This window comes from Emericellopsis atlantica (genome assembly GCF_019669845.1).
Source record: "Emericellopsis atlantica unplaced genomic scaffold F5Z01scaffold_16, whole genome shotgun sequence".
NCBI lineage: Eukaryota > Fungi > Ascomycota > Sordariomycetes > Hypocreales > Bionectriaceae > Emericellopsis > Emericellopsis atlantica.
Window position 1 is genome coordinate 89,132 of NW_025764718.1, and position 25,078 is coordinate 114,209.

Sequence of the window (25,078 nt, forward strand, 5' to 3'; positions counted from 1 at the left end):
TACTTTATCGACTTCCGCTAGAGCGTCAGCCTCTCGAGCAGGGCCTCGAGGCACAAAGAGGCATTTTGCTGCAACACTGCCATTATTGCTTATTTATATCTCGGTATCTGCTGCCAATTCAAGCAGAGCCCGTAGCTGCAGTGTCATATGATGGGCTCAGGGGTCCCTGCTACTCCCCACCCAACATGCATCTTACCCTGGCCGATGAACAGGCAGCACAGGCTCACAGGCTCACAGCACAGAGAATCCTTGCTTCTTGAATCGTTGCAATGGAGAACCTCACGTTGATTTGGCACAACTGCACATGACTAGCCTTGGTGCTAATCATAACCTCTCTCGCCTCGCTTCGTCGCCCCAGCCACGCCATGCATGTGGTCACAGACAGCATGAGCTCGCCGACCTAGTGCACGTGTACTCGCCGACCTGATGCGCCGGCACTGCGTACGTGAAGAAGCTCCCTGTACCGTAGGTAGCTGGCCCGGCAAATATTCTGCTGTTTCTACATACAGTGTTGACGGGAACCTCGACCACCAGCTTCTCGTTGGCAAGACGCTCGAGTCCGTTGCCACGCAGGAGAGACGCCCACCATCTCGTCAACAATGTCCCTCGAAGGTGAGAGGGCCCGCGATCGACTCAATCCGAATAAAGACCCCGGCGAGGAAGAGGGCGAGAACAGACGGTTGCTCCAGACCTCTGTACCTGCAACCAACAGGTAGGTAAAATCACAAACTGTCGAGACAGCCATGGCCCTGACAGTCATCATTCAAGATGTCGATACTGACAAGGACTAGCAGAACTGATCGCTATGCAAACGCCGACTACTTGTCCCAGTTTGTCCCGGATTTTGAGCAGGAGAAGCTGCGCCCTCGGGACATGAAGGGTCGCATGGGCAAGATTATCAAGATGCTCAGGGTGCAGATCATAGTTGCCGCGGTGATACTTGGGACTCAACTGGCAGTCACGGTGTGGGCCGTCCTGGCATTTCCCCCAGACGAGCGAGGCACCGGGACCTTCTTCTGGGGCGACTGTTCCAGTATCGACACGACTGATCGAGCGGTTCATGTGGCTCTCAACATTGTGTCGTCCCTCTTCCTAGGAGTCGGGCACTACTGCATGCAAATCCTCGTGGCTCCATCTCGTCAGGAACTGGATTCTGCGCACCGCAAAGGAAAGGCCATGGAGGTAGGAGTGCCCAGTCTCAAAAACCTGGTGAGAATCAAACCAAAGCGGGCGGTCGCGTGGGTCATGATTGGGGCTATTGCGACACTCTTGCATGTCTTGTGAGTCGAGTCCGAAGGAACCACTATACCAAGGTGCTCCAATGAGCACAGGCTAACATGGACCAAATTCATAGCTGGAACTCGTTCATCTTCACGTCATTACCAATCGCAGTCATCCCCGTCACTATAGCCACGGCCGACTTCCAGACAGCAGCATACAACTGGACAGTTTCCGATCCTCTAGCTCACTTTTCCTCCTGGTGGGGTCGTATGCCTGGCTATGAGGAAGAGCAGAAGTCGATGATTTACACCCTGCAATCTGCCGCCGCGAACTTTACTCGTATCGACGTTGAATCGTGCGTGCGACGCTACGTTGACCCGAGGGAACCCACCAGTCCGCTCATCGTGGTGGCCCGGAATGTGACCACAGCGCAGAACAACGGTTCCTCGCTGATAGACGGTGGGATACTTGGATGGCTGGGATGGGAGTGGTCCAACTCCTGGATCTGCCAGGCCTATCAGCCGGAGATATGGCGATACTGCAACTGGGATTTCGCAAAGACATTTGTCGACCAGTGGACGTTGGGGCAGCAGAGGGGAATCCTGGTTGATCATTGCCTGGTGGGAGAGGGAGCCGACAACACGAAAAGGTGCGGCCTCCATTATAGCACACAGGTTGCGATTACTGTGTGCATCTGCACCCTTTTGGAGACCTTGCTAGTGTGCTGGACTGTATTTCATCACACTAGCCAAGCGAAAAGGGGGCGATACACGCAGGCCTTGATCACTACAGGAGACGCGATTCAGAGCTTCCTTGACACTCCAGATACGCCAAGCAAACAGGCCGTAGAAGACGTAACGGCAGGACACCCTAGACAGCGAAGTGTCGAGTTGACCGTCGCGACATGGCGTACTCATGCTCGCATCCCGTGGTTCAAAGCCATCAGCCCTGCTTTCTGGGTGACTTCACTCGTGCTGTAAGTGATTCTGGTCCAAATCTTTCAAGCCTTTCTGTGAGAGAAGTGCTCATCAAGACAACAGCTTTGCTACAGGCGTGACTGTCTGCTCGTACGTCTTCTGGATGTCGGTTGACGGTCGGAAGGCCGCTGGGCTTGACACGAGTCTCGCAGGAGTATGGAAGGACGGCTTCGGCGTAAGCCCAACGATGATCGCTAGCGACCTCCCCGGCTCCTTGTCGGGCATCGATCGCTCAGGGACCACGGCACTGCTGGCCAACATACTGATTGCCAACAGCCCGCAGGTCATGGTCAGCTTCCTTTACATATTCTACAACGGCATTCTCACACGCCAGCTGGTTGCTGATGAATGGGTGCGGTTCCTTCGCAAGGATGGCAAGAAGGCTTTGCGCGTATCGTCGCCCATGGGGATGCAGCGGTCATCTCATTTTCTCTCCTTGCCGTTCAGGTACTCGGTACCCCTGATGACAGTCTCCATACTCCTGCACTGGCTCATATCCCAGAGCATCTTCCTGGTTCAATCCAGTGCCTTCAGCGCGGGACCCGACGGCCAGCGTCTTCGCATGAGCGACTATTCGGCCAGAGGGTTCACTTTGTTAGGGACTGGTCTGGCAATTGCCCTTGGATTGGTCGCTTTGGCAGCACTGCTGCTTAATTCTCTGATCCGACGCTACCATGATATTCCTCCGGGGTTTCAGCGCATGGCGTTCCACAGCATGGCTATTCAGGCGCTTTGCCAACGACCAGAGGGTGACTCGGATGCTGCGTTTTTCCCAGTCAGGATCGGGGTCACGAGTGCAGATGCGGGAGCAAGTGCGACACGCTGTTGGCCTCGAGTTGTTTTCTCCACGGATACGGAGTTGCAGACACCGAAGAACGGGGAACGTTACCTCCAGCCCGTGTTCGTCGACGAAGCGAGTCCATGGCGCAAGCTTCTTGTCATGGGACGGGGAGCTATCGATCGGGTCTGGGCGGCTGCAAGTCGCTTCTGGAGTCGCCTTGTCTCGGACACGAGGCTCCAGAACCTCGCTCGCCCAAAGAGGCTGGAGGACAGCGATGAAGATGGCTTTCCGTTGTGTGAGGAAACACGTGAGTTCATCTTGGTGAGCCAATGACGGCAATGCACACGTGCGGACGATGCTAGGCCCTTTCACAACGACTATGGCGTCAACGCATGCTTCAACTCCTCGCTAGGTCAGGGTTATCTTGTACACGTCGGTCTGCCATGGAGTTGCGGTCAGGGATAGTAGGCTACTTGTCGGCGGCGGTCCCCTGGTGGCGGCACTGGGGTCAAAGACCATCTTGGTCAGGAACAATTCGACTTCTCTATAATTATTCATCGGCGGCATTCAGTCTTGCTGCTTGTGTTCATTCGAATCGGAAGCATGAGCGCTTGATGTTGGTTGTGTAAATAGTACATCAATGTATTGGGCAACGTTCACGTTCATGTTCGCGGTCGCCGTCGAGGAATGAAGACTCGGACGCGGCTGGATCACGTGACCGGGCTCATTTGAGCGGATTTCCACCAGCTGCGAATTTACTCCTGACGCAAACAGATGGTGAACCCGACGAGTATGGGCCGTCAAAATTCAGTATCACACATCATGGCGCCAAAATATTTACCCAGAGACCTCATGGAGGTCCAGATCGGCGAGGTCGATCTTCTCAAGGCAATGTATGCATCCGACGAAGAGCTGCATATGGACGACGCGTCTCAACAGCTGCTGGAGTCGCTGCGGCATTGGTGTGAGAGCGATGGAGGAAAACTGCCTGAACTGGAGGCATCGGCTATATCTGTTCTCCTCAACCTTTGTCTCGACGAAGCCGACGAGATGCGCGACCTGCAGCTGGGGATCTCCGTCCCTGTGGTGTTCCCACATGACGAAGGGCAGGCAGACGACGACACGGAACCACCAAAGGCCAAGGTCTGGATTCGCCAATCCACGTGGATGAGCAAAGCCGAAGCCGCGCGGTTGACCGACGAGATTCCCAACGAAGACATTCTGAGCGCCATTGAATTTGCCAAAGAGGCGGCATCACAGCTCCTCCTTGATCGAGCGCAGCAAAGGGAATCGTCGTCTGCTACGCCTACAAGTACAGAGGCCAGCATGGTGCGCATCTGGTTCTACTTCCCCTCGATCAGCACCCGCGTGAAGAGGGACGACATTGTCCACCACGCCCCCTCGTACGGCCTCACCGGGTTTCTCCTGGCTGGGAAACCGGGGATTCTGTGTCTGGAGGGCGGGTCCCAGGCCATTGATGACTATATGAAGTTTATCAAGACGGAGAGCTGGAAGGACATTCCCTCGCAGCACAAAAAGGTGAGCGAGCGGTATCGACAGGCTGGTATCGATGTGACCCGCGTGTTCGACGACATGCAGGAGATCACGGATGAGTTTGGCGACACGAGACGAGGCGCCCGGGGAAACCGTAACGACATGAGTGTGCTCAAGGCATGGCTCGACGAGCATGGCGTGGGCGATGCATTTGAGAAAGTGTTCATTTGAGCGTTGCGTTCATGCCAGCACCCCTCGCGACCTACATGTACATGCTGACCGAATTCACTCGTGAGGGGTATGTGGTGATCATGGGCACACCACATGCAGTCACGAAGGATTGGACCCCAACGACTTGACGCGGTCGACCGAAGCGACCTGCAGCCCCGCCTACACTGCAGTCTATTCATATCGCACGTCGCCTGTCGAGTATGAAGCCTCCAGTCTCCGCAATGTCTGGCCCTCGCTTCATCCTCTCCCACCCTTCACACACACCACAATGGCGTCCTCAGTATACGACTTTGCCATTGTCGGAGGTGGCCTCTCGGGCTGCGTCCTCGCAAGTCGTCTTCACGAATACGACCCGGAAGCCAAAATCCTCCTCCTCGAAGCCGGCGGGGAGACGCGCGACCGTCCAGAGGTGCGCGAGCCCCAGGTCCTGAACCTGGGCGGCGACCTCGACTGGGCCTATGAGTCAGAACCCGTGTCGCATCTTGGCGGTCGCACTGTCACGCTGAACGCGGGCAAGGGACTCGGTGGCAGTTCGGCCATCAACTCCTGTGGCTGGCAGCGCGGTGCCGCCGCCGACTATGACGAGTGGGCTGCGCTCGTGGGCGACGAGCGGTATAGCTACAAGGGACAGCTGCCGTACTTTCGAAAGTCGGAGAGGTCCTTTGACGACGTGAACCCGGAGCACCATGGCAAGGATGGCAATATCCACGTCAAGACATCGGGTGCTGCGAACCGCATCTACCCCCTCAGCAAGCAGAATGCTGCGGCGTGGGAGGAGCTTGGCGTGACTGGCGTGCCAAACCTGGACCAGAACGCTGGGCAGAACCTTGGCCGCGCGTATCTCTGTGAGGCAAGGCGTGAGGGAAAACGCCAGTGGGCGGCTGACGCGTACGCGCTCGAGGGGGTCGAGGTGCGGTTGAACACGCTTGTCGCCAAGATTGTGCTGGACAATAGTGACAGCGTTGTGAGAGCCACTGGCGTGGAGCTGGCGGATGGCACGTCCATTGCGGCCAAGGAGGTCATTGTGTCCGCTGGTGCTTTCCGCTCGCCCCAGCTGCTGCTTTTATCGGGCGTTGGCCTGGCTGAGGATTTGAAGCAGGTTGGCATCGAGCCTGTTGTCGACCTACCCGAGGTGGGCCAAGGGCTGATGGACCATATGCTGTTCTTCCAGCACTGGCGGGTCAAGGATCCCTTGGCCGGATACACCATGGGTTCTCCGAATGAGCTATGGGCTCAGCCTCAGTATGCGCAGGGCATGCCCTTTGACTGGATCGTCAACACGGGTGTACCAGAGGATGAGCTGAAGGCGGCCATCAAGAAGGATGAGGGGTCGGAGCCGGACAGCACCACGCATAGCCTTCTCAAGACCCCTCGCACCTTTTTGGAGTACATTGTGGCCTATGTCAAGCTGCCGTTTCCCGGCACGACGATGGATGCGGAACACATCACGACCGGAGTGGTCTCTTTTCTGCCCACCTCGCGTGGATCAGTGTCCTTGAGGTCGAGTAACCCTCAAGAGCAACCAAAGAGTGAGTACCTAAAATCCTTGAGCTGCACCAGCTGACCCTTCTCGCTAGTTGACATGAACTATCTCTCCACCGAGGTGGACAGATTTGTGTATCGGCAGGGCCTTCGAAACATCACCAAGTTTATGCTGGGCACCCAATTCTCTGAATATGTTTCTGGGGAGACTGTTCCTGATATCCTCCCCGCCGAGCCTGCCACTCTCGAGGATAGCGACGAGAAGCTGGATCAGAGACTGGCCATGGCTAGCGGAACAACGTGGCACGCCTGCGGCAGCTGTGCCATGGGCAAGGTGGTTGACACTGCTTTTCGTGTTCACGGTGTCGAGGGCCTCAGGGTTGTCGATGCCTCCGTGTTCCCTGTGCCACTGAGCGCACATATCCAGGCGCCCCTGTATGCGTTGACGGAGCAAGCCGCTGCCATGATTGCAGGCAAGGCTTGAGCACAGTCGGCTTTCATCGAGGAGGTTAGACAAGTTCGATTTCAAATTGGTCACCTTTGTTGCATCCTTGAAGCGCCTGCGGGGATATGCACTTCCAGTGGTATCTGGTATCTGGTATCTTGTGCTACCCCATGATCAAAGTAACCCTCTTGCAGATAGACCTTTTGCGAGGCTCCCTGCACGCCCCTCCACGATCTCTGTCTGTCAACCCGAACCTGGCGATGGCGCCACCTGGCAGCCCACCACTACATCGTAGCCAGTGCAGCCGTCCACTCACAAAAGCCCGTCTTTGTTTGCCTCCTGCCAATTCACCAAGCGTGAGCCCCCGAAAATTTGCTTGTAATAGGGTCCGCGCGCCTTGACGGGGCTCCACAGTGCCGGCATCGTGGGTCGTGAACGTGCCGGCTTCCGTGGAGTCGCCAGGAGGAGATTTCCTGACCAGTGAAAACGGGCAAATAGGATGATACAAGATGGCGAATGCGTTCCCACCGAGATAACGCCATCGCGAGGGTGTCCGGCGTGCTCGTCGGAACATGATCGCGATAAGGCGGGCCAGGGAGCGGTTGGCTGGCTGTATAAAACATAGTAGGCCGGAGGAAACACTCATCTTCTATTCAGCATCGCATCTCATACGATTCTATACTGTGTCTCTCTAGCTAGAGTCACACCTCTTGCCATCAGGATGGCGACTATAGACGCAGGTGAGAAGAAGTCGCCCGCCGACGCGATCAACCCCATCACCGTCGACCCGGAATCAGGACCACCCAGCACCACCGCCGACGACATGGAGAAAGCACCATTCACCTTTGTCGTGCAAGGCAAAGATGGAACAACCCAGGAGGCCATCCCAGACGATGATCCCCGGGTACGCGACATGCCGCCCTACGTGCGCCAGATCGTCAGCTTCACAGACGACCCGACGCTGCCCACGCTGACGTTCCGCTACTTCGTGCTCACCGTCGTCTTCGTCGTCCCCGGCTCGTTCCTGAGTATGATGAGCCACTTCCGCACCACCTACGCCCCGTACTCCATCTTCTTCGTCCAGATTGCGTCCAGCTACGCGGGCGTCTGGCTCGCCGACATCCTCCCCGCGTGGAACGTCAAGATCCCCCTTACGAAACTGGGCTTCAGTCTGAACCCGGGACCCTTCAGCGTCAAGGAGCACGTCCTCATCACCATCTCTGCCGCCTCGGGTGCCACGTACAACCTGGGCTACGCGCCCGTCTCCATGGCGGAGTTGTACTTTGGGCAAAAGGTAAACCCTGCCGTGGCCATCTTCTTCATGTGGGGGATCGTGTGGACTGGCTACAGCTTTGCTGCGATTGCCCGCCAGTTCCTCATCTACGACGCACAGTACCCCTGGTTCACGGCGTAAGTATCCCTGATTCAATAACGAGGGAAAAATTGACACTCACATCCGCCCAGCCTGTGCCACACAGCCCTCTTTGAGACCCAAAAGAAGCAGCGCCAGAACCCGACACCTGAGTCCCGCAAGCAGACCCGGGTCTTCTTCCTCGTCCTTGGCGGGATCACACTCTGGCAGTTCCTCCCCGAGTTCGCGTTCCCCATGCTGGGCTCGCTGGCCTTCCTCTGCTGGGTGGCGCCCAGCAACCCGGTCGCCAACTTTGTCGGCGCCGGCTACGGCGGCATGGGCTTCCTCAACCTGTCCCTGAACTGGTCCAGCATCGCCACCAACTACAACCTCTTCCTGACACCGTGGTGGACCCAGGTCATCATCTTCGCCGGCTTCGTCTGCTCCTGCTGGATCCTCCTGCCAGCCGCCAAGTACGGTGGTCTGGGCCAGTGGGACGAGCAACTCATGTCGAACCGCCCGTTCCTCGAGAATGGCACGGCCTACCCCATTGACGCCATCCTCACGCCCGACGTCTCCTTCAACGAGACCGCCTACGCCGAGTATGGCCCGCCCTTTGTCAGCACCCAGGTTCTCTGGACCATGTTCTTTGACTACGCGTCGTATGCGTCCGCCATTAGCTGGACAGCCTTCTTTGGCTTTAAGCAGCTCAAGGCGACCATTCAGAAGATCAGGGCGCGCGTCGGAAAGAAGGGTGTCCGGATCAGCGAGCAGTACGACGACCAGCTCAGCGTCCTGCAGCGCTCGTATGACGAGGTCCCGTTCTGGTGGTTCGCCGCCCTCTTTGCCGCTTCCTTTGTGTCGCTGGTCACGATTGTCGCCACAAACAGTCTTTATATCCCTGTATGTCCCGTCCAAGATGGGGCTTGAGAGCTGTACTCGAGGCGCGTACTTGCTAACATAATAAAAGGTCTTTACGTACTTTGTCGCCATTGCCACGGGCGCGTTCATGGTGGTGCCCTTGGGCTGGCTCTACGCCCTGTCCAACTTCCAACTGCCCATTGGCACCGTGAACGAGCTACTCTACGGCCTGATGGTGAACGCCGTCAGCGGCCACAAGAACCCGGCCGGTGCGTCGGTGTATGGCAGCATCGCGGGCAACGCCTGGTACCGCGCGCAGTACAACCTGCAGGACATGAAGATTGGTCACTACATGCACATCCCACCCAAGGCGGTCTTCTTCTCGCAAGTATTTGGCTCTGTCCTCGGCATCCCGGTCAACTATGCCGTCGTCAGGTGGGTGCTCGACACCAAATTCGACTATCTGACCGGCGCGCTCGAGGATCCGACCCATCAGTGGACGGCACAGAGCTTGGCGTCGAACTTGACCATGGGTGTGCAATACGTGCTTATTGTAAGACACAATTACTTTCTTATACCAAATTTGACGCCTATGCTAACATTTACCCCTCAGGGCCCGAGGCGTCTGTTCCAGATGCACATCTACCGCGTGGTGCCGTATGGATTCCTGGCCGGGTTTGCCGCCCCCAAGCTCCTCTTTGGACTCAGCAAGCTGTTCCCCAAGGTCAAGTTCAGACTCTGGAACACGACCATCTTCTTCGCGACCATGGCGCTCTTTTACGGAAACATTAGCACCGGCTACCTCAGCGCCTTCTTGGGCGGGTTCGTCGTCATGTTCTGGGCGTACCGGTATCGCTACGTGACATGGGCGCGGTGGAACTACATTCTCGCGGCCGCTTTCGACGCCGGATTCAACCTGAACATGCTGCTGGTGTTCTTGTTCTTTGGCTCGGGTAAGATCATCTCCATGCCGTATTGGTGGGGTAACGCCGAGTCGAGTAGTGAACGATGCTTTGCGCTTGATTCATAATAAGGTTCTGCTATCGACACTTAATTTCACGACATGTGTCCTCACAGAAACATGAATAAAACGAATTCAAGAAGATTTGGTCATTATTCAATATAGTCGTGTCGTGAGTGTGTCCTACAAAGTCCTAATACAAAACAAGGTCTAGCCAACCAATGGGTCTACTCTAGTTCTAATCGTCTACTTCGTCTTCATCCAGATTACCAATGATATCCAAGTGCATCTGCGGCTGTGTCCTGCACGCGGCAATCACCTGCCGCGGAACTCTATGCTCCTCGTCGTCCACCACAATGAAATGGCGCAGGTGCTGTGCGTTGACCTTGATGTTCTCCATTGTGTACTCGAGCAGATCTGTCACCTCGTCGTCCGTCCCAAGGGGATTGAAGAACTCCAACGTTTCTAGGTTGGGAGGCAGCCCCACAGAGTGCATCCTCGGTTTCGTCGTCGACTTGCCAAAGAGCTGATAGTCCCAGTTGATGCGGAGCGTCTTGAGTGCCTCAAAGTCTCTCATACGGAGGGCCTTGTGGCCCGATAATGTAGGGAAATCAATGGTGATCGTGACTAGTGAGTGGCAGGCGGACTGCAAGGCCAAGATGTAGTGGTCCATCCGATCAGAGCTCTCTTCGAGTTCCGGAGAGGGATCGCTGGTCTGCGTCATGACAAACTCGGTGAGTGCCTTGGGAAACATGAGGATATCGGTGAGTGCGTCGTCGTTGAAGTCGCACTCAATGAGATGGAGCTTCTCGAGGGCCGTCTCGTGAGGTTGCTCAATGTAGTCGAAACCCGTATGGTCCAGCTTGGCCCGCTTGATCACCAAGGTCTCAAGGGTCGGATGCGCGAAAATGTGAATGTTCTCCTGCAGGTCCCAGTACTCCCCATGCTCCGTCTGATAGAAGAGAGTACATGATCGGAGACACGCCAGGTCGAACGGGCCGCCGAATAGCTTGCCTATCCCCGGCAGGAGCCTGTCGGGCACGGCAATGTCCAGGGTCTCCAGATTGGACATGACAGAGATGGTGCGCGACAGGCTGTCGTAACGCACGGGCGCCTGATCGTAGTAGGAGCCATGGACAGGCGCCTCGAGCATCAGCTGCGATAGCTCGGATGCGGGGTACGCCAGCTTGAACTCGTGGATGGCCGAGCCACGACGTGGGCGACGCTGGAGGGACTGGCTGAAGATGAGGTGTAGCTCCGGGTCGGAGAAGTGCAGTGTCTTGTACAGGATCGCGTCCGCGACGGCATGGTACCGCTTGCTGAGCCGGGACACTTGGCAGAGGGACCGCTTGGAAATGTGAGAGACCATCTCGAGGATCTGCACGAGGATCTGGTCAGGGAGCCTCGCGAGGAGATCGTGTCCATGATGGCGGGATCGGCGAGGGCTGGTCGGGCTGTTCATGGTGTCGGCAGCCCGGGGGGACGCTGTGGCACGGCGTGTTGATGGTAGCTCGAGTGCATTTGATGAAGGTGGTGTGGTCGAGTTTGATGGAGGACAGCGGGAGCCGGCAGCTTGTGAATGAGTTGGAGGGATCTCGGCTCGGTTCCAGGTTAGGCCAAGCCAGATTGCGGGGGAGGGGCAGGCCGCAGCGCTATCTTCGATCAATCGTGGTTGACGAATCGAAAGCGCCGAGTAATTAGATTAGAGCTTAATAGCGGGTCCAGCACAAATGCGGACTGAATACGCCTGTAATGGGGAACGCTGTTAGTGTTGACAGCAGTGCTCACGGCAGTCTCCAACTTCACCCTCCATCCACAATATGGGCGGCCTTCAGTAGACAACGATATGGCTGTAGTGAGATTAAGAGAGCCAGTGAAATGTGGAAAAGTTGGCTATGCTGAGCTAGACCTGTCTGCATGTGGCCACTCTGGCGAGGACCCGGCGGGAGGCACCATGATAACTGCCGCTGAATGGCATGTTCCCCTTTTATATTCCTTTGATGAATGCTGCGCCGACTGACATGCAAAAAGGGGCTTCACAAGCGAGGGGAACAATATGCTTGTGGCTTTGATCTTGTGGGGACAAGGCTGCACCAGGGCTGGCAGCAATAGACAGCCAGAACACTTGACGTTGATTGAGTATCGCAACATGTTTCCACATGGGCTAAAGAAAATCCCTACAGGCTCGCCCGTCGCTATTCTCCCAAAAGGGACGAGCGGAAACTGTCCAGCCCGTGAGTACGCGCAAAGACCCCGCCGTCTCGGATATTGATCTCTGCGTCCGACGGCAGCATGTCCCAGACGTTCAGACTCCTGTTCCCTGACGCGAGCAGAAACTTGACCGGTGCTGAGATAGCACCGGTTCGTTTGCCAACGTGGACGAATCTTTCGAAAGACGCAACAATGACTTCTAGCTCCTGGTCCCAGCCATCCAGACTGGTTTCAAAGTACGATATGTTGTCGATGATGCACCAGATGGGTAGCTCCCGCGGCAACTGACAGATGACGGACTCAAAGAGCTCACACAAGGCCGATACGGACCAACCGTGTGCCTCACAGAAGTTCTCGTGACGGCGCGCCTGCAAGTTCAGGGGTAAATTTCCTGGCCATTGACAGAGAACCTGGCTGATCAGGCTTCGCATCATCCCTTGAGGTCCTTCGAGCCCGCTAGACTCGGTCGTATGATGGCCACAAAAGAACTCCACGATGATGAAGGGCGACTGAGGCAACGTGTTCTGGCCAGGGGCTCCAAAGGTGTCGATTAGGCCCGCACAGAAAACCGACAGCGGTGATGTGTTTCCAATAGTGTCTCCTCCGCAATGGCCATTGACAAGTACGATATCGGAGTGCAACACCCCGACCCATTCTCCAAAGCGGGAATCGGATATGAGCTGATTCGCGCGTGCTAGAGCCTTGGCTTTGAATTGATGATATTTTCGCAGGACGGATGCGCGATCTTCTGCCGGCGCAGCCCTCTCGCGCGAATCACATAGGCTTTCGAGAAGATCCATTCTTGGGTCCGTTCTTGGGCTTCTGATATATGCAGTTGCTTGTTGTGCTTGTTCTAGAACCCAGTCTGTCAGATTTTTGGATGAAGCTTGCACAGTCTTGCTGGGGCTGGAGGGGCACGTACCTTGGAACAAAGTGTTCATGCGTACCTGGTCTTGTACGACAATGTACACGTGATTCTTCATGTGTTGCACAAACTCATTGTGCAACGTAGTTTTGAACGTCTCAAGGGTGTCCTTGAGAGCATTCGGCAGGTTCGTCTGCGTTTCTTGCACCTCCGTCAGCTTCCTCGTTACCAACCCCAGCTGCTCACGGGTCGCAGCATGTTCTTCCAGAGCGATTTGCGACAGTTCGACGGTTTGCACGACGCCTTGCGAGAGCAACTCCCGCTGGCACTCCTCCAAACGTGCCTCAGACTGCTTGACTGGCAGCAGCAACTGGTCCACCTGAGCCGCTGAATCTTTGAGAAAGGTGTTGCTGATTTTCTTCAAGGCTGCTGGCGTTAGGCGTGTGGAACCGACGTTCAAGAAAAGCGTGGGCACCTACGTGAGTGGGTGTCCTCCCTGAGAAGTATCCTAATCAGAGAGGGCAGACACCTGACGAGTGCGAGATACAGATCTCGCAGTGCAGTATTGAGCGCGTGGTTATTGCGATGTATGTCTTGCAGACACTCTGCGTGGCGCACGCATCGTGGAACGGACTCAAAGAGCTCGAATATTTTCTCACACGTGACAGTTCTCCTCTGGACGGCCTGTAGACTACTCATCAGCAGCTGCAATTCTCAAAAGCATGGAGACATGGTGCCGGTGGTTTCTCACATTGAGGACAATCTGCATAGACGCTTTGATGAGTCCCATTCCGTTCTCTCCGGGGATCACTTCTGCCAGGGGCTTGACGTTTCGTTGGAACCCATGACCGTGGCGAAAACACCTCCTGACTGGGTTTCTCGTGGCTTTCTTCTCGTACACTTCCTTTGCATGTCCGACCTCATCAAAGACCTGTTCCCAAGAACACTGATCCAAGTGGAAGTCGACAAAGAACGACGACTGCTCTGGCTGTTCCGAGTCTAAATACTGCTTGATAGCTTCTTTCAATGAGCTGCATCTCGTAAGACCTTTTGTACTAGACAACGTGGCACATACTCACGCTCTGTCCCTCTCGTCAATGATTGAGACCACACTCAGACTATGAACCGGCTCAGCGAGCCTGCCCGCTGCCGAGTCGGAAAAGTCACTCTGGTTCCACCAACCCTCAAACTTGGCCCTCTCCTCTGGCCGACTCATCTGTTGTCGCAGGGAATAGGGTAGCTCATTTGCAACGCTCGACATGGCGTCTGCGTCTGCTGCACAGCATGAAGGTACTTGAGGTTTGAAGCGTTCCGAGCCCTGGGATGTGGAGAGAATGTATATTTGGGGGGCTGGGATGTGAACGCATATGACGGGGCTGCCGGGTCCCAACATCAATGTCTGACAAACACCAGTTGACCAGTGCAGCTACAGCCTTGGCTGGGTTACTTACATGCACATACAGCGTCCGGAATGTGAGCGAAGCCGGACACATGAATATTCTAACGCTCGCCCGGAACCACCCATTTCCTCAGATGTCAGACGGCTATTATACATGTAGGCACGAAATTGAGCGGTCGGGGCGGGAGGCCGAGGCATGAGGCCTTCGAACAGTTCATGTTTGATGCCCCCGAAGGGCTGCCACATCACGTTGCGTGCTTTTGTGTCAGCATCCTGCCGCCTGTCAGCATGTAGCCCCTCTTCGATGCATTGTGGTCATAGGGCGCACCGCTGGCTAATCGAACTCGCACATATGCACGAGCCGGGATGCGCCTCATCTTTAGCCGTTCTTTCTGATCATGAAGCAGCGAGGACATAACAGAGAAGTCCAGAATTCGTCGCAGTTATTGCTCAGGCGAGATTGACCACAATCGCTTTGATGGTAAGAGAATCTATATGTATACCCTCAAGCTGGTGTGGTGATGAGGCCTCCATCAAGCCTGGGCTCGGAGTTGTTAGACTCTTGATAAGCGCCCAGCTGCAGACGCATTATGCCGCTTATGCGGCCTCTCAACCACCTCCCTGCGGCTCGCAGCCCTGCAATTATCAGGTCTTGGCCATTTGACCCCATAAGAAGCGCAACAAGCTCTTATTTCACAACAGCATTTCCTTCGAAGAGTGAGTGGTGCTGCATTCAAGTTGGCTGGGACACCATACATGCACGCAACATGGCCACAGAAGCACTTGAGAGCCAGCCGCAAGAGCAGGTCTCGGAAAACAACCAGATCAAAACGTCCATTGGCACGATGACCAACATCCAGGATGCCCAGCAAGGACTCGTGACGCCAGCGGGCGTCCAACACCAAGGTTAGCCTATCCAGCCCAAGTCCCGTAGGGACGGACCATGGCATGGACTAACACACGAGCAAGAAAAAGATGATTATTGGACTCAGAGGGTGGTGACAGATGGCCTCGTCAAAGGCGTCGTCTTCGAATGGTTCCAAGACCTGACCAGGCGTGTTGCGAGCGTTGAGGGGAAGGTGCAGGAAAACGCAACCCAGGAGGCGACCAGTGACGTTGAACCAGCTCAAGATGTGACCCTGCAAACCATGAAGAGAGTTCCCGAAGTAAAGGAATGCAATTGGGAGCAGTTCAAAAACCGATACCATCCGGAGCAAGGTGTCCCAGCCGTTGAGACGCTTGTTGGGGACCAAGGCCTGGATCGCGAAATGGAAGAGGAACAGCTCAGGCGCCTTGATTCGGATGCCAAAAACACCTTTCTGGCTGGCAAGAGCAACCTCTCCGCCACAAGAACGCAAGCAAACCAGAAAGTCATGGACCACCGGATCGAGCGCATCCGCATCAACTCAAGTGCCGTCATGTCTTTGCTCGCTGAGGTCACGGGCCAGCCGACGTGGCGAAGCGACCAACCACACGTCTTCTTCAGTCCTTTCAAGGTCCCCATCTTCTTCCACGACAAAATGGAAGAGGAACTCGAAAGACTAAGGAAGGCTCTCTCTGAAGACTCGATCGAGGTTGCAGAGGGGGCACCGGTCCCGGAACTCGAAGAACCTGTCGACCCAGCACCAGCTGGTACTATGGCAGCTGCGCATCAAGCCTATATGGAGATCAAGTGTTATGTGGAATTTGTGAGAGACCGACTTGTGCCAAAATATCACAAGTTTGACGCACAGAACCACGAAACGCGCACCAAGATCCATTTCAGTGAGCTCTGGTCGCTCTTTCGCTTCGGTGAAATAGTGGTCGAGCGACAGCAAGACGGCGCTGATCTGAAGCGAAACCAGGAATCAAAGATTGAAAACAAAGGGACAAAGCACGCATCTGAGCGCCGAATATGGAAGGTTTTCACCATTGTCAACCCAGTCGTCGATTGGAAGGTTGATAACCTCGATGCTGCAGGCAGCACCCTTCGGGGCGACCATGAATTCGACGGTGAGAGGGAATTCTTGGTGCAGGCATACCGTCTGGACTACGATGGAACAAGGTACTCGACCGTTCCGAGGCATTTTTGGATTGCGCCGTTTACGGGTGAGAAGGATATTACTAAACTGCCGATATACCCATTGCGGTTCCAGAGAGACCCCGAGGCTCTGATGAAGCGCTTGCAGAAGAGAGGGGAGAAGTTCCAGAAGCTCATAAGCTATGAGCATCATGCTATCGAGCACGACGGGTGGACACTTTCGGAAGACCCATCTGGGAATTCAATCCTCAACCCGGACGCCGCGGGAAGACTGATCGCCGCCCACATCGACAGCAACGTGATCATCGACTTTGCCGAAGGATATCAGTGGGCTCCGGCCTGGAAACCGGACTTCAGGACATATACGAGTGAGGTTTGGTCCCCTTCCATCAACCAGGACAAATTCCCCATTATCCAATGGTCAGGACCTGACCGCACGCGGGAGTTATTTCGCGTCACAGAAACTGTCATCGAAGACGACGATGTGACCGAGCTGCAGTGGCAGGTGCTCGCAGATAAGGACGATTACATTGTGGACCGTGATCAGCGCGCAGAGCGAGATGGTAGCCACGAAAGTGAGGAAGATAAACAGGTGCTCACGGACGAAAATCTGGCCCTACTGCCCGGGCGGCTGGTGGCGTACTCTCTTCGTGACCGGTTCTTCACCAATGTCGACATCAACTCGTGCAAGATACCAGCAGAAATCCCCGACCCGTTTGCCGACCTGAAAATCGACCCCGCGGACAAGACCCTCATTCGCTCCGTCGTCCATGATCACTTCGAGAAGAAGCGCGTTCACAGGCAGCTCCAGGCAAAGGGGGAAGGGGCCCTGGAACAAGATTTCATCCCGGGCAAAGGCAAGGGCTTAATCATCCTGCTTCATGGGCCGCCAGGTGTTGGGAAGACTGCTACCGCAGAAGCCGTGGCTTATGCTCACAACAAACCGCTGTTTCCCATTACCTGTGGTGATCTGGGTATTGACTCGAATACCGTTGAGGATAGGCTGTCCAAGATCTTTCGGCTCGCCAACACGTGGGACTGCGTTCTTCTGTTGGACGAGGCGGACATCTTTCTATCCCGACGCGAAAAGATGGACGACAGCTTGCAACGAAACGCTTTGGTATCTGGTAGGTACCCCATCTTCTGAATGACAGCTTCAGAGTGCTAACGCCATCGTAGTCTTCCTGCGGGCACTCGAGTACTATCCAGGCGTCTTGTTCTTGACTACCAATTGAGTTGGTGTCCTTGACGAAGCATTGAGCTCGCGAGTGCACATTAGCATCTTCTTCAAACACCTCAGCTTCGCACAGACGCACGAGCTATTCCAGACCAACCTGGCCCGCGCTAGACTGATTGCTGCACAACGAGCAGAGGTACACAAGGAGCCGCCTCTGATCCTCAAAGATCAGGAGATTATCAGCTTCGCCATGGAGCGATACGAGACAAGTCGACAGGTCAACCCCAATGCACCATGGTGGAATGGTCGTCAGATTCGCAATGCCTTCCAGATCGCTACCTCGCTCGCCTACGCATCAGCGCCGGATCACCCAGAGACAGGTCAGAGGTCCCTAGGTCGCGTGCACTTTGAACAGATCCACTCCGCCATCAAGGACTTTACCGACTACCGTGTGGGTGTACATCGCAAGAACGAGGATGAGATCGCCCATGAGCGAGCGGAGAGAGCGCCTGCCCGGGAGGCGAGGCCGGCGCACAGGCGATATGACAGCCGCCACGAGTCGGCTCGATCTCCCTCCCCCATGAGATTTACGCAATCGCAGTTTCAAGCCCATACCAGCACTATGGTCACACCAGAGAGGTCGGGCGGAGGGGACTTTTACAGCCCAGCGGCACCAGACAGCGCCAGGTATGTTGCCAGCACGCCGTCTCGCCTCCCAAGCGAACCGCCGTCGTTCGCACCTGGGTACAAGCAGCCGACTCAGGGGGCATACGGGACCCACGCAACCGAGCACCTACTGCCCCCCGATGCTCACAACACGCGCATGTACGGCGGGAACCAGTATTCGAGCTATCGAGCTCAAGAGCAGGAGGTTCATCCCGGACGTCACAGTCTGGGTGATATGTAGTGGAAGAGCTAGCTATATAGTCTGGCTGAAACAGTCAAAGTGAATCAACGATCTTAGCCGACCATAGTAATAGAGTCTATGAAGCGTGTCGTACGGCACTGCAGTGGCTACATCCGCCGCCTTCAGGACGCTGGACAGTTCTGAGAGATCGAGAAGCAGCAAGCGTTCTGCACACCAAATAGCCATCGATCAGGATTAATCATGTCGTCTTACAAGCCCACTGCGTGATTCAAAAAGCGTATCAGCATACTGCTTCGTTAAATACATGTTGACATGTACCCTTGATCGAACCAAGAGCCAATCGAGCAGCTTATTTCAACGTCACATTAGTCTCAGGCCTTTGCTCGAGCTTCCAACATAGTTTCAAGACTCCGCATTCTCGAGATTGCCTTTCTGATTAGGTTCCAACTCACCTGGCCCATGCCTCATTTGCCGGCGTGTAAAGCACGCGTTTCTGCATGTGTGCACGGATCAATACCAGCATTACATATCGTCCCAGTGCTTCAAGCAATCCCGCTAGTTCCCGGATAATACCGCACATTGGGCACTCAACTATCAGTTTTAAGCTCCGAGTAATATTGAAAAATTCCCATATGTGTGAAGCTATCTTTGGGATACGGATGCTGTAACTGGCACGCTTTTCCATGCCAGCAAGGACTCGGTGACAAGCGGGCAGATCGTATGGGGCCATATCTTGTTCTTAAGTGTGATACTATCTCAGGTCTACCGGCAGGTGCCGAATATGAACCTAAAAGCCTCTAGATCGCTTCAGGCCTCAGTTGAAATCGCATCCGGGCTTACGCTCCAGTCTCTGACGCCACGCTTGATGTGCAGTGCCAGGCAGCGGCTCAAGGCCGGCCCTTTGTCTTGCAGTCAATAACTGCCAAAGATATTGATTGCATCCAGATCTTACAGCGCCTTGTTACATGTAACAACGCGATAATCACCCAGGAGCAATTTGATGCGTTCGACACAAAGGGATTTGAGCCGCTCTTCTATTGAAAAGACTAGGTGTGACTTGGGCATGCGAGTCGATGGTGCACACCAGATAAAGCATGTTAAGGAAACTAGCATAGCCAATACTACCGTAATCACAGGATAAAGTCGCTAGCGCTAGCATGTCTTAGCGAGGCAATATTCTTATTAGGAATAGTGCTAATCTCGAGCTATAATTATAGCCTATAAGCGTTATAATACCCAAGTTTTATATGAAACTATCGAGAGATTCGTATTTTTATATAAGTATATATCTATAGCACTAAACTATAGGCGGCTCCCGTATAAGTGACCAGGATAATATACGCTAGTTTCAGTCTCTTGGACTACTTTTTCAACGAAGCAAGTCATATTCGGAATAAAAATCATGTGATGTTCAAAACATCGTTGGTATTATTGTATCTTGAGCGTAAGGATTAACGAGAACTTAAAAAGGAAAGCCCGTTGGGTCTTCTAGGATCGTCCCTGCTTTTGAGCGTCTGATATAAATGAAAACCGGGCATGCCCGCGTCGCATTCATAGACCGCTCTCGCGTCTCTCTCTCGTGGATTGCATCCATCGCTGCTGGCTTGAGGACGTCTTGCACGAGTTGAGCCACACCCAAAGTTCCCATCTGCTGCTGCGCTGGGCTCGAGCCGGAGGAATCGTCCCGCCGCTTGCGGATCCGTGTCTCAACATCGTCAAGGAAGCTGTTGGCAGTCTCGCCATCTCCAACGTGAAGTGTGACCGTGCCAATCTGCGCACCGGGTCGCTCGGTGACTCCGCTGCGGCGAAGGGCAGAAGCGGGAGATGGGGTTGTGACGCTGAGGCGTTCGATGATGCTGTTCTCGGGTGGGAGATGAAGAATATGGATCGTGGAATCAGGCTCGCCAAGGATAAGGACCGCAGAGAAAATGGTGGGGGCCCTGGAGGGCGTGAAAGCGTTCATCAGATAAGAAAGCATGATGACCTGAACTTCAGATGGTTGAATGAAGCTTTTGGCAAAGGTCACGGAAGATTCTTTCCCATATTCCAGTAAATAGTACGGTAGTATATTAGATCAACAAGGTGCACAACACCATTATTTGACACGTGGCAGTTGTTGATCTAATCTCTCACCGTGAATGGCGCGAACCTAGAAAAGGTAAATAGCTGATTATAACCTCAGCGTGGGACTCCGTCTTGGTCTACGATCAACCACCTTACATGCCCCTCACTCTCGCCTGCTACCTTGCTCTCCATGATCCCACCCAAAGTCAGCTCTCAGGAGCCCCAGCAGCTTCCTCGGGAGCACTGGGACTTTCTCCCCGAACTCCCTCTGTTCTCAGGGCCGACCATTCCAAACATTGGACGCCGTTTTTTCAAGCATTCTCCGACTACTATCCTGAAGCTTGGAACTGAAAGCTTGGAACTGACGAAGGCGAGGGCATCATGACCGCACTCGCCTATTCCATGTTGGGGACCTGTGTCCCGCGCGTCGTCAGCCTTGTCAAGGTCTCGGGGCTCAGTCGCACCAACCAGGGCCTTGTCCTCACTCACGCCTCCGCAGCGCGAGGCCGTCAAGGCGGAGCTCTGCCGTCTCCTCGTACGTATGCGTTCACGCCGCTTCTCGTACTACGGACGGCCCACGCAACAGCCATACGTCCTCTTCTTAGAACTTAGTCCAGGGGAGGAATATGCATATTGCGCCTCTCGCTCAGAGTGGGACGACTCACGTGTGCACGCGCTGCAGAAAAATGCCCCGGACGCTGAACATGCAGTCACCCTCGAGCGAGTACAGAGTGGCACCACTGGCGCAGGTGACTGGGGCCGTCCTGTCCTCACGCATGGGGACTTGTCTGACCGGAATATCCTCGTGGGCCCGGACACCCTCGCGGTGACAGGTTTCATAGACTGGGAGATGGCGAACATCATGCCCGCTTACTTTGAGTACGTCGCAGCACGACTGTTTGGGGGCCATGACCCTGCATGGAGGAAGGAGTTGCTGGATGTGCTGAGGTCTGTTTTGCGCTGCGAGTGCGATACTAGGCGCCGGGAAGACCTACTACGTGTTATGAATTTTGATGAAGGAAACGACAGTTACGGCGGCGTGGGATGCTGTTGTTGATGTTGAGAGAATCGCGCAACGATATAATGATGATTGTTACTGGACTTTTGAGCGTTGATGAAGTCGCGTTCCTCGATTTTAAGGTAGCGATTCTCACTATGCAATACCAATATGATGGATGCTACATGCACCATCTCCTTTGTGCATCCATCTAGTTCAATCAGGCTTCGAAGTTGCTGATGTTGAAACATATCTTGCGCCGATGCCATTCTGTGCATTGCCAAATTCTAGTCTATTTTCAATCTATCTGATTCCTCTTGCCGACGCTTAAACTACAGTAGTCTCGCGGCTCTCGCCGTCCTGGATTGTCGCTGTGTACGTGGCTCGTGCCATGATTATGATACTGCCGTCGCTATTCAATCTCCAATTTGCTGCGGTCGTCAATAAAGGCCGTGGTCCAGGGAGGCCCAGGCCAGATGCCTCGTATATGTCATACCAATAGACGACGACGCAGGACCTTTGTTCATGCTTCATGCATGTCGCCCTCGCGCGCAGCTCCCATCTTCGGCATCTCTTGAACTATTAACGTCGCAGCGACGCGGCAAACTGCGAGCTGAGCTGCCACCCACTGCCGACATAATATCTCCGTCTAGAAGCTGGGCAATTTGAGCTGCCGGCGGACTGTGGCCGATTGGGGAAGGTGTGGGTGAGGGCTCACGGACCAGCGATCGACATGGGGAAAGCCATTCATGCGGCCACTCAGACTTGCCCGTCTCCTGAACATCTCGTTTGTTGGCTGGCGGCACTTTTGCAAGACGATCTCGCAGTGCTTCCAGAGTCCATCACAGCGTCACATCCGCTTGCCTCCGCAACTCATTGCCACCTAACTAGTCGAGCAGGTCATCGTTGGTTTCACGCGCGCTGATCCCTGCGGACCCTGCCCATGTCCATCGCACAATCATGAGTCCTCGCGGCTGCCTCTTGTTTCGGCGTCCGTGTGACGCTGATCCATGACACATGAATCGAGGGGAACAAGGCATCATAAGATCAACCAGTTTCCCCCGTGTTTGTCTGGGCTGCAGTCACTACTGTGCAAGGCGCTCATTCTCTCATCGCATTCGCTCCTGGTCTATCCCCCTTCGCCGGCAATCATGAAGGTCTTCGCTCTGCTGGGCCTTGCCCTGCCCTTCGTTGCCGCCAAAGTCTCATACGACGGTTACAAGGCGTTCCACATTGACACGCCCGAGGACTTTGACCATGTCGAAGCCAAGCTCCAGGACATCAACTACGTCTCGATGGCTTGCGAGAGCAACCACAAGGGGTTTGACATTGCTGTCTCCCCAGAAAGTCTTGCCGCCTTTGAAAAGCTTGGCCTGAAGGTGGACGTCTTGCATGAGGATCTTGGTGCTGACATTGCCCTTGAGGGCACCCTGTCTCCCTACGTGTGTGCGTACAATCCATCTACATGCCAGATAATTGCTAATAGACGTTGCCTTTTTAGCCGCTCGCAAAGAGGCAGATGTAGGTCTTGCTGCTGCTGCACTGCCTGATCTGTCCTACTTCAACTCGTACCATCAGTTCCAGGATCACCTCGACTTCCTGGATGACCTGCAAGCTGCCTTCCCTAGCAACTCCGAGATCTTCACCGCTGGCAACTCTCTCGAGGGTCGTCCCATCCAGGGCATTCACCTGTACGGTGCCAGTGGCCCTGGAACAAAGCCCGCCATCATCTGGCACGGCACTGTCCACGCCCGCGAGTGGATCGTGGCGCCCGTAAGTGGTCCCCGCGACAATGTGCAACGCATACTGATCTCCCAGACCGTTGAGTACATGGCATACAAGCTTGTTGAGGGCTACCAGCGTGGTGACGCAAAAGTCAAGGCCGCCCTCAACAGCTACGACTTTTACATCATGCCTGTAGTCAACCCTGATGGTACGCCCCTTTCCGCTGCTCACACGTAACCAGCTGACATATATTCCAGGCTTCACCTACACCCAGAGCGGGGACAGGTTGTGGCGTAAGAACCGCCAGCGTCGCTCAAGCTCGAGCTGCGTCGGCACGGATGTGAACCGCAACTGGCCCTATCAGTGGAACATCCCCGGTGGCTCCTCGACCAACCCGTGCGCGGAGACGTACAGGGGTGCCTCAGCCGGCGACACGCCCGAGAACCAAGTGCTCACCAACCATACACTCTCCGTTGGTGAGGCCCAGGGCATCAAGTTCTACGTCGACTGGCACGCCTTCTCCCAACTCATCCTCCTCCCCTACGGCTACTCGTGCTCCGCCAAGGTGGACAACCTGAGCAAGCAGATGGCGCTCGCCAAAGGTGTTTCCCAAGCCATCAAGGCTGTCAACGGCCTTGACTTTGTCTACGGTCCAACCTGCGAGACGATCTACCAGACTGCCGGTGGCAGCAACGATTGGGTCGCGGACATTGCCGGTGCTGAACTCGCTTGGGCTGTTGAGCTGCGTCCCGGTCCTGGCGGCAGCGGTGGCTTCGTCATTCCTCCATCCAACATCATCCCATCCGGCAAGGAGAATTGGGCCGGTATGCTGCGTCTGTTTGAGACCTTTTAAGCCGTAGGCGATACGGAGCATTGTCGGTTTGCAAGAGGCATCGAGGTGGTGTGTCAGAACGAGCGAGTTGAGAAAATCCAAAGACTGAAGCAGAATCCAAGCAAGTATCCAGCAGTGACTAAGTGAGAGCGGCTGCATTGCTTCTCTATTCACCATATCCTCGGGAGGCACTTCGGCACACAACCTCGCCGTAGATATCTTCCGTATATCAGTCAAGTAGGTATTTGATCGAACCTACCAAATCAGAACACATTCCTACTGACCTCACCAAGAAAACCAGTCCAGCTCTGCACAAGGTCCATCTGACTAGCCCTCAGTCCTGGAAATCACATGCTTCCCCAGGCCTGGTACGATGTAATCCCTCTTCGACAGCTCCACGCCCTGCTTTCTCGCTATATCGTACGCAGTCACCACATGGAAGTAGGTGTTGGGAATAACATAATCTCGCACAAATTCGAGCGCAGTGGCCTTGAGGTGAGTAGTCCCCCGAGCCAGAGACCACTCGCAGACTTCGTTCTCCCGCGCGTTCACCTTGTCCTTGTCGACAATGGCCAGCTGCTCTTCCGCCTTGGCGATGCGGGCTTTGATCTGCTCATAGGTTGTGGAGTCAAACGGCCATTCGTCGTCGGCCATGGGGAATTGGCCTGATGTGAGAGCGAGACATCTGTGGATCGTGTGCGTCGCGCAGTCTACCTGGAAGGTGAATGGCAGCATGTCCTCGTGAATCCGCGCTTGGGGGATGGAAGCCGCCATGGGTGAGGCTTCGGCTTTGGCGATGATTGTGGACAGCATTTCGAGTTGGATTCGTACCGTGCCTATGGCCATGTCGTAGAAACTTGATGAAGCCATGGTGCTGTGGGTTGAGGGGTGAGAACAAAGTGATGATATGATATGCTGTGAGTTGCCAGTGTTGTGCAGGTTCTGCTGGATATTGATTCACCAATTTATACGATATTAATACGACGCAGTCGCTCCGCCGCAGCCAAAAGCTGGTGTGCACCTGACATGCCACACTGCGTTGGTAAGCTTACGTGCAGGCATCGCGTTTCACAATCAGGATCATGAACGCGGCGGGAACCCTTTGCGTACACATAC

At 54.9% G+C, this 25,078-nt stretch overlaps 10 protein-coding genes across 10 annotated transcripts; 7 read left to right on the forward strand and 3 right to left on the reverse strand.

The window, feature by feature from the left end:
• Positions 1-903: 903 nt before the first annotated feature.
• On the forward strand, positions 904-3,312 carry F5Z01DRAFT_623591 (uncharacterized protein; the record flags this gene model as incomplete). Its single annotated transcript, XM_046261327.1, has 3 exons — positions 904-1,280; positions 1,355-2,197; positions 2,262-3,312. 3 exons carry the CDS (start codon positions 904-906, stop codon positions 3,310-3,312), a joined length of 2,271 nt encoding a protein of 756 aa, XP_046117376.1.
• Positions 3,313-3,801: 489 nt separating this feature from the next.
• F5Z01DRAFT_674864 (uncharacterized protein) lies at positions 3,802-4,704 on the forward strand (the record flags this gene model as incomplete). Its single annotated transcript, XM_046265091.1, has 1 exon — positions 3,802-4,704. One exon carries the CDS (start codon positions 3,802-3,804, stop codon positions 4,702-4,704), a length of 903 nt encoding a protein of 300 aa, XP_046117377.1.
• Positions 4,705-4,838: 134 nt separating this feature from the next.
• F5Z01DRAFT_139731 (uncharacterized protein) lies at positions 4,839-7,047 on the forward strand. Its single transcript, XM_046257651.1, has 2 exons — positions 4,839-6,233; positions 6,282-7,047. The coding sequence occupies exons 1-2, from the start codon at positions 4,973-4,975 to the stop codon at positions 6,668-6,670; spliced, it is 1,650 nt and encodes a 549-aa protein (XP_046117378.1). The 5' UTR covers positions 4,839-4,972; the 3' UTR covers positions 6,671-7,047.
• F5Z01DRAFT_139727 (OPT oligopeptide transporter protein-domain-containing protein) lies at positions 7,012-9,958 on the forward strand. The gene is made up of 4 exons (XM_046257650.1): positions 7,012-8,041; positions 8,096-8,885; positions 8,953-9,396; positions 9,457-9,958. Exons 1-4 carry the CDS (start codon positions 7,353-7,355, stop codon positions 9,871-9,873), a joined length of 2,340 nt encoding a protein of 779 aa, XP_046117379.1. The 5' UTR covers positions 7,012-7,352; the 3' UTR covers positions 9,874-9,958.
• Positions 9,939-11,394, reverse strand: F5Z01DRAFT_657245 (F-box domain-containing protein). The gene has a single exon (XM_046263627.1). The coding sequence runs from the start codon at positions 11,264-11,266 to the stop codon at positions 10,043-10,045; it is 1,224 nt and encodes a 407-aa protein (XP_046117380.1). The 5' UTR covers positions 11,267-11,394; the 3' UTR covers positions 9,939-10,042.
• Positions 11,395-11,799: 405 nt separating this feature from the next.
• On the reverse strand, positions 11,800-14,373 carry F5Z01DRAFT_750951 (uncharacterized protein; the record flags this gene model as incomplete). Its single annotated transcript, XM_046267035.1, has 6 exons — positions 11,800-12,868; positions 12,938-13,306; positions 13,360-13,564; positions 13,632-13,911; positions 13,960-14,279; positions 14,332-14,373. The coding sequence occupies 6 exons, from the start codon at positions 14,371-14,373 to the stop codon at positions 12,000-12,002; spliced, it is 2,085 nt and encodes a 694-aa protein (XP_046117381.1). The 3' UTR covers positions 11,800-11,999.
• Positions 14,374-14,950: 577 nt separating this feature from the next.
• Positions 14,951-18,383, forward strand: F5Z01DRAFT_750952 (uncharacterized protein; the record flags this gene model as incomplete). The annotated part of the gene is made up of 3 exons (XM_046267036.1): positions 14,951-15,185; positions 15,249-17,426; positions 17,536-18,383. The coding sequence occupies exons 1-3, from the start codon at positions 15,047-15,049 to the stop codon at positions 18,381-18,383; spliced, it is 3,165 nt and encodes a 1,054-aa protein (XP_046117382.1). The 5' UTR covers positions 14,951-15,046.
• Positions 18,384-19,765: 1,382 nt separating this feature from the next.
• Positions 19,766-21,610, forward strand: F5Z01DRAFT_743676 (aminoglycoside phosphotransferase). Its single transcript, XM_046266901.1, is given in 5 exon segments — positions 19,766-20,210; positions 20,615-20,713; positions 20,779-20,885; positions 20,908-21,408; positions 21,428-21,610. The coding sequence occupies 5 exon segments, from the start codon at positions 20,195-20,197 to the stop codon at positions 21,521-21,523; spliced, it is 819 nt and encodes a 272-aa protein (XP_046117383.1). The 5' UTR covers positions 19,766-20,194; the 3' UTR covers positions 21,524-21,610.
• Positions 21,611-22,556: 946 nt separating this feature from the next.
• On the forward strand, positions 22,557-23,983 carry F5Z01DRAFT_674871 (carboxypeptidase A4; the record flags this gene model as incomplete). The annotated part of the gene is made up of 4 exons (XM_046265092.1): positions 22,557-22,851; positions 22,907-23,178; positions 23,224-23,338; positions 23,388-23,983. 4 exons carry the CDS (start codon positions 22,557-22,559, stop codon positions 23,981-23,983), a joined length of 1,278 nt encoding a protein of 425 aa, XP_046117384.1.
• A 153-nt stretch (positions 23,984-24,136) lies between these two features.
• F5Z01DRAFT_139756 (uncharacterized protein) lies at positions 24,137-24,921 on the reverse strand. Its single transcript, XM_046257652.1, has one exon. It carries the CDS (start codon positions 24,830-24,832, stop codon positions 24,290-24,292), a length of 543 nt encoding a protein of 180 aa, XP_046117385.1. The 5' UTR covers positions 24,833-24,921; the 3' UTR covers positions 24,137-24,289.
• Positions 24,922-25,078: the final 157 nt, after the last annotated feature.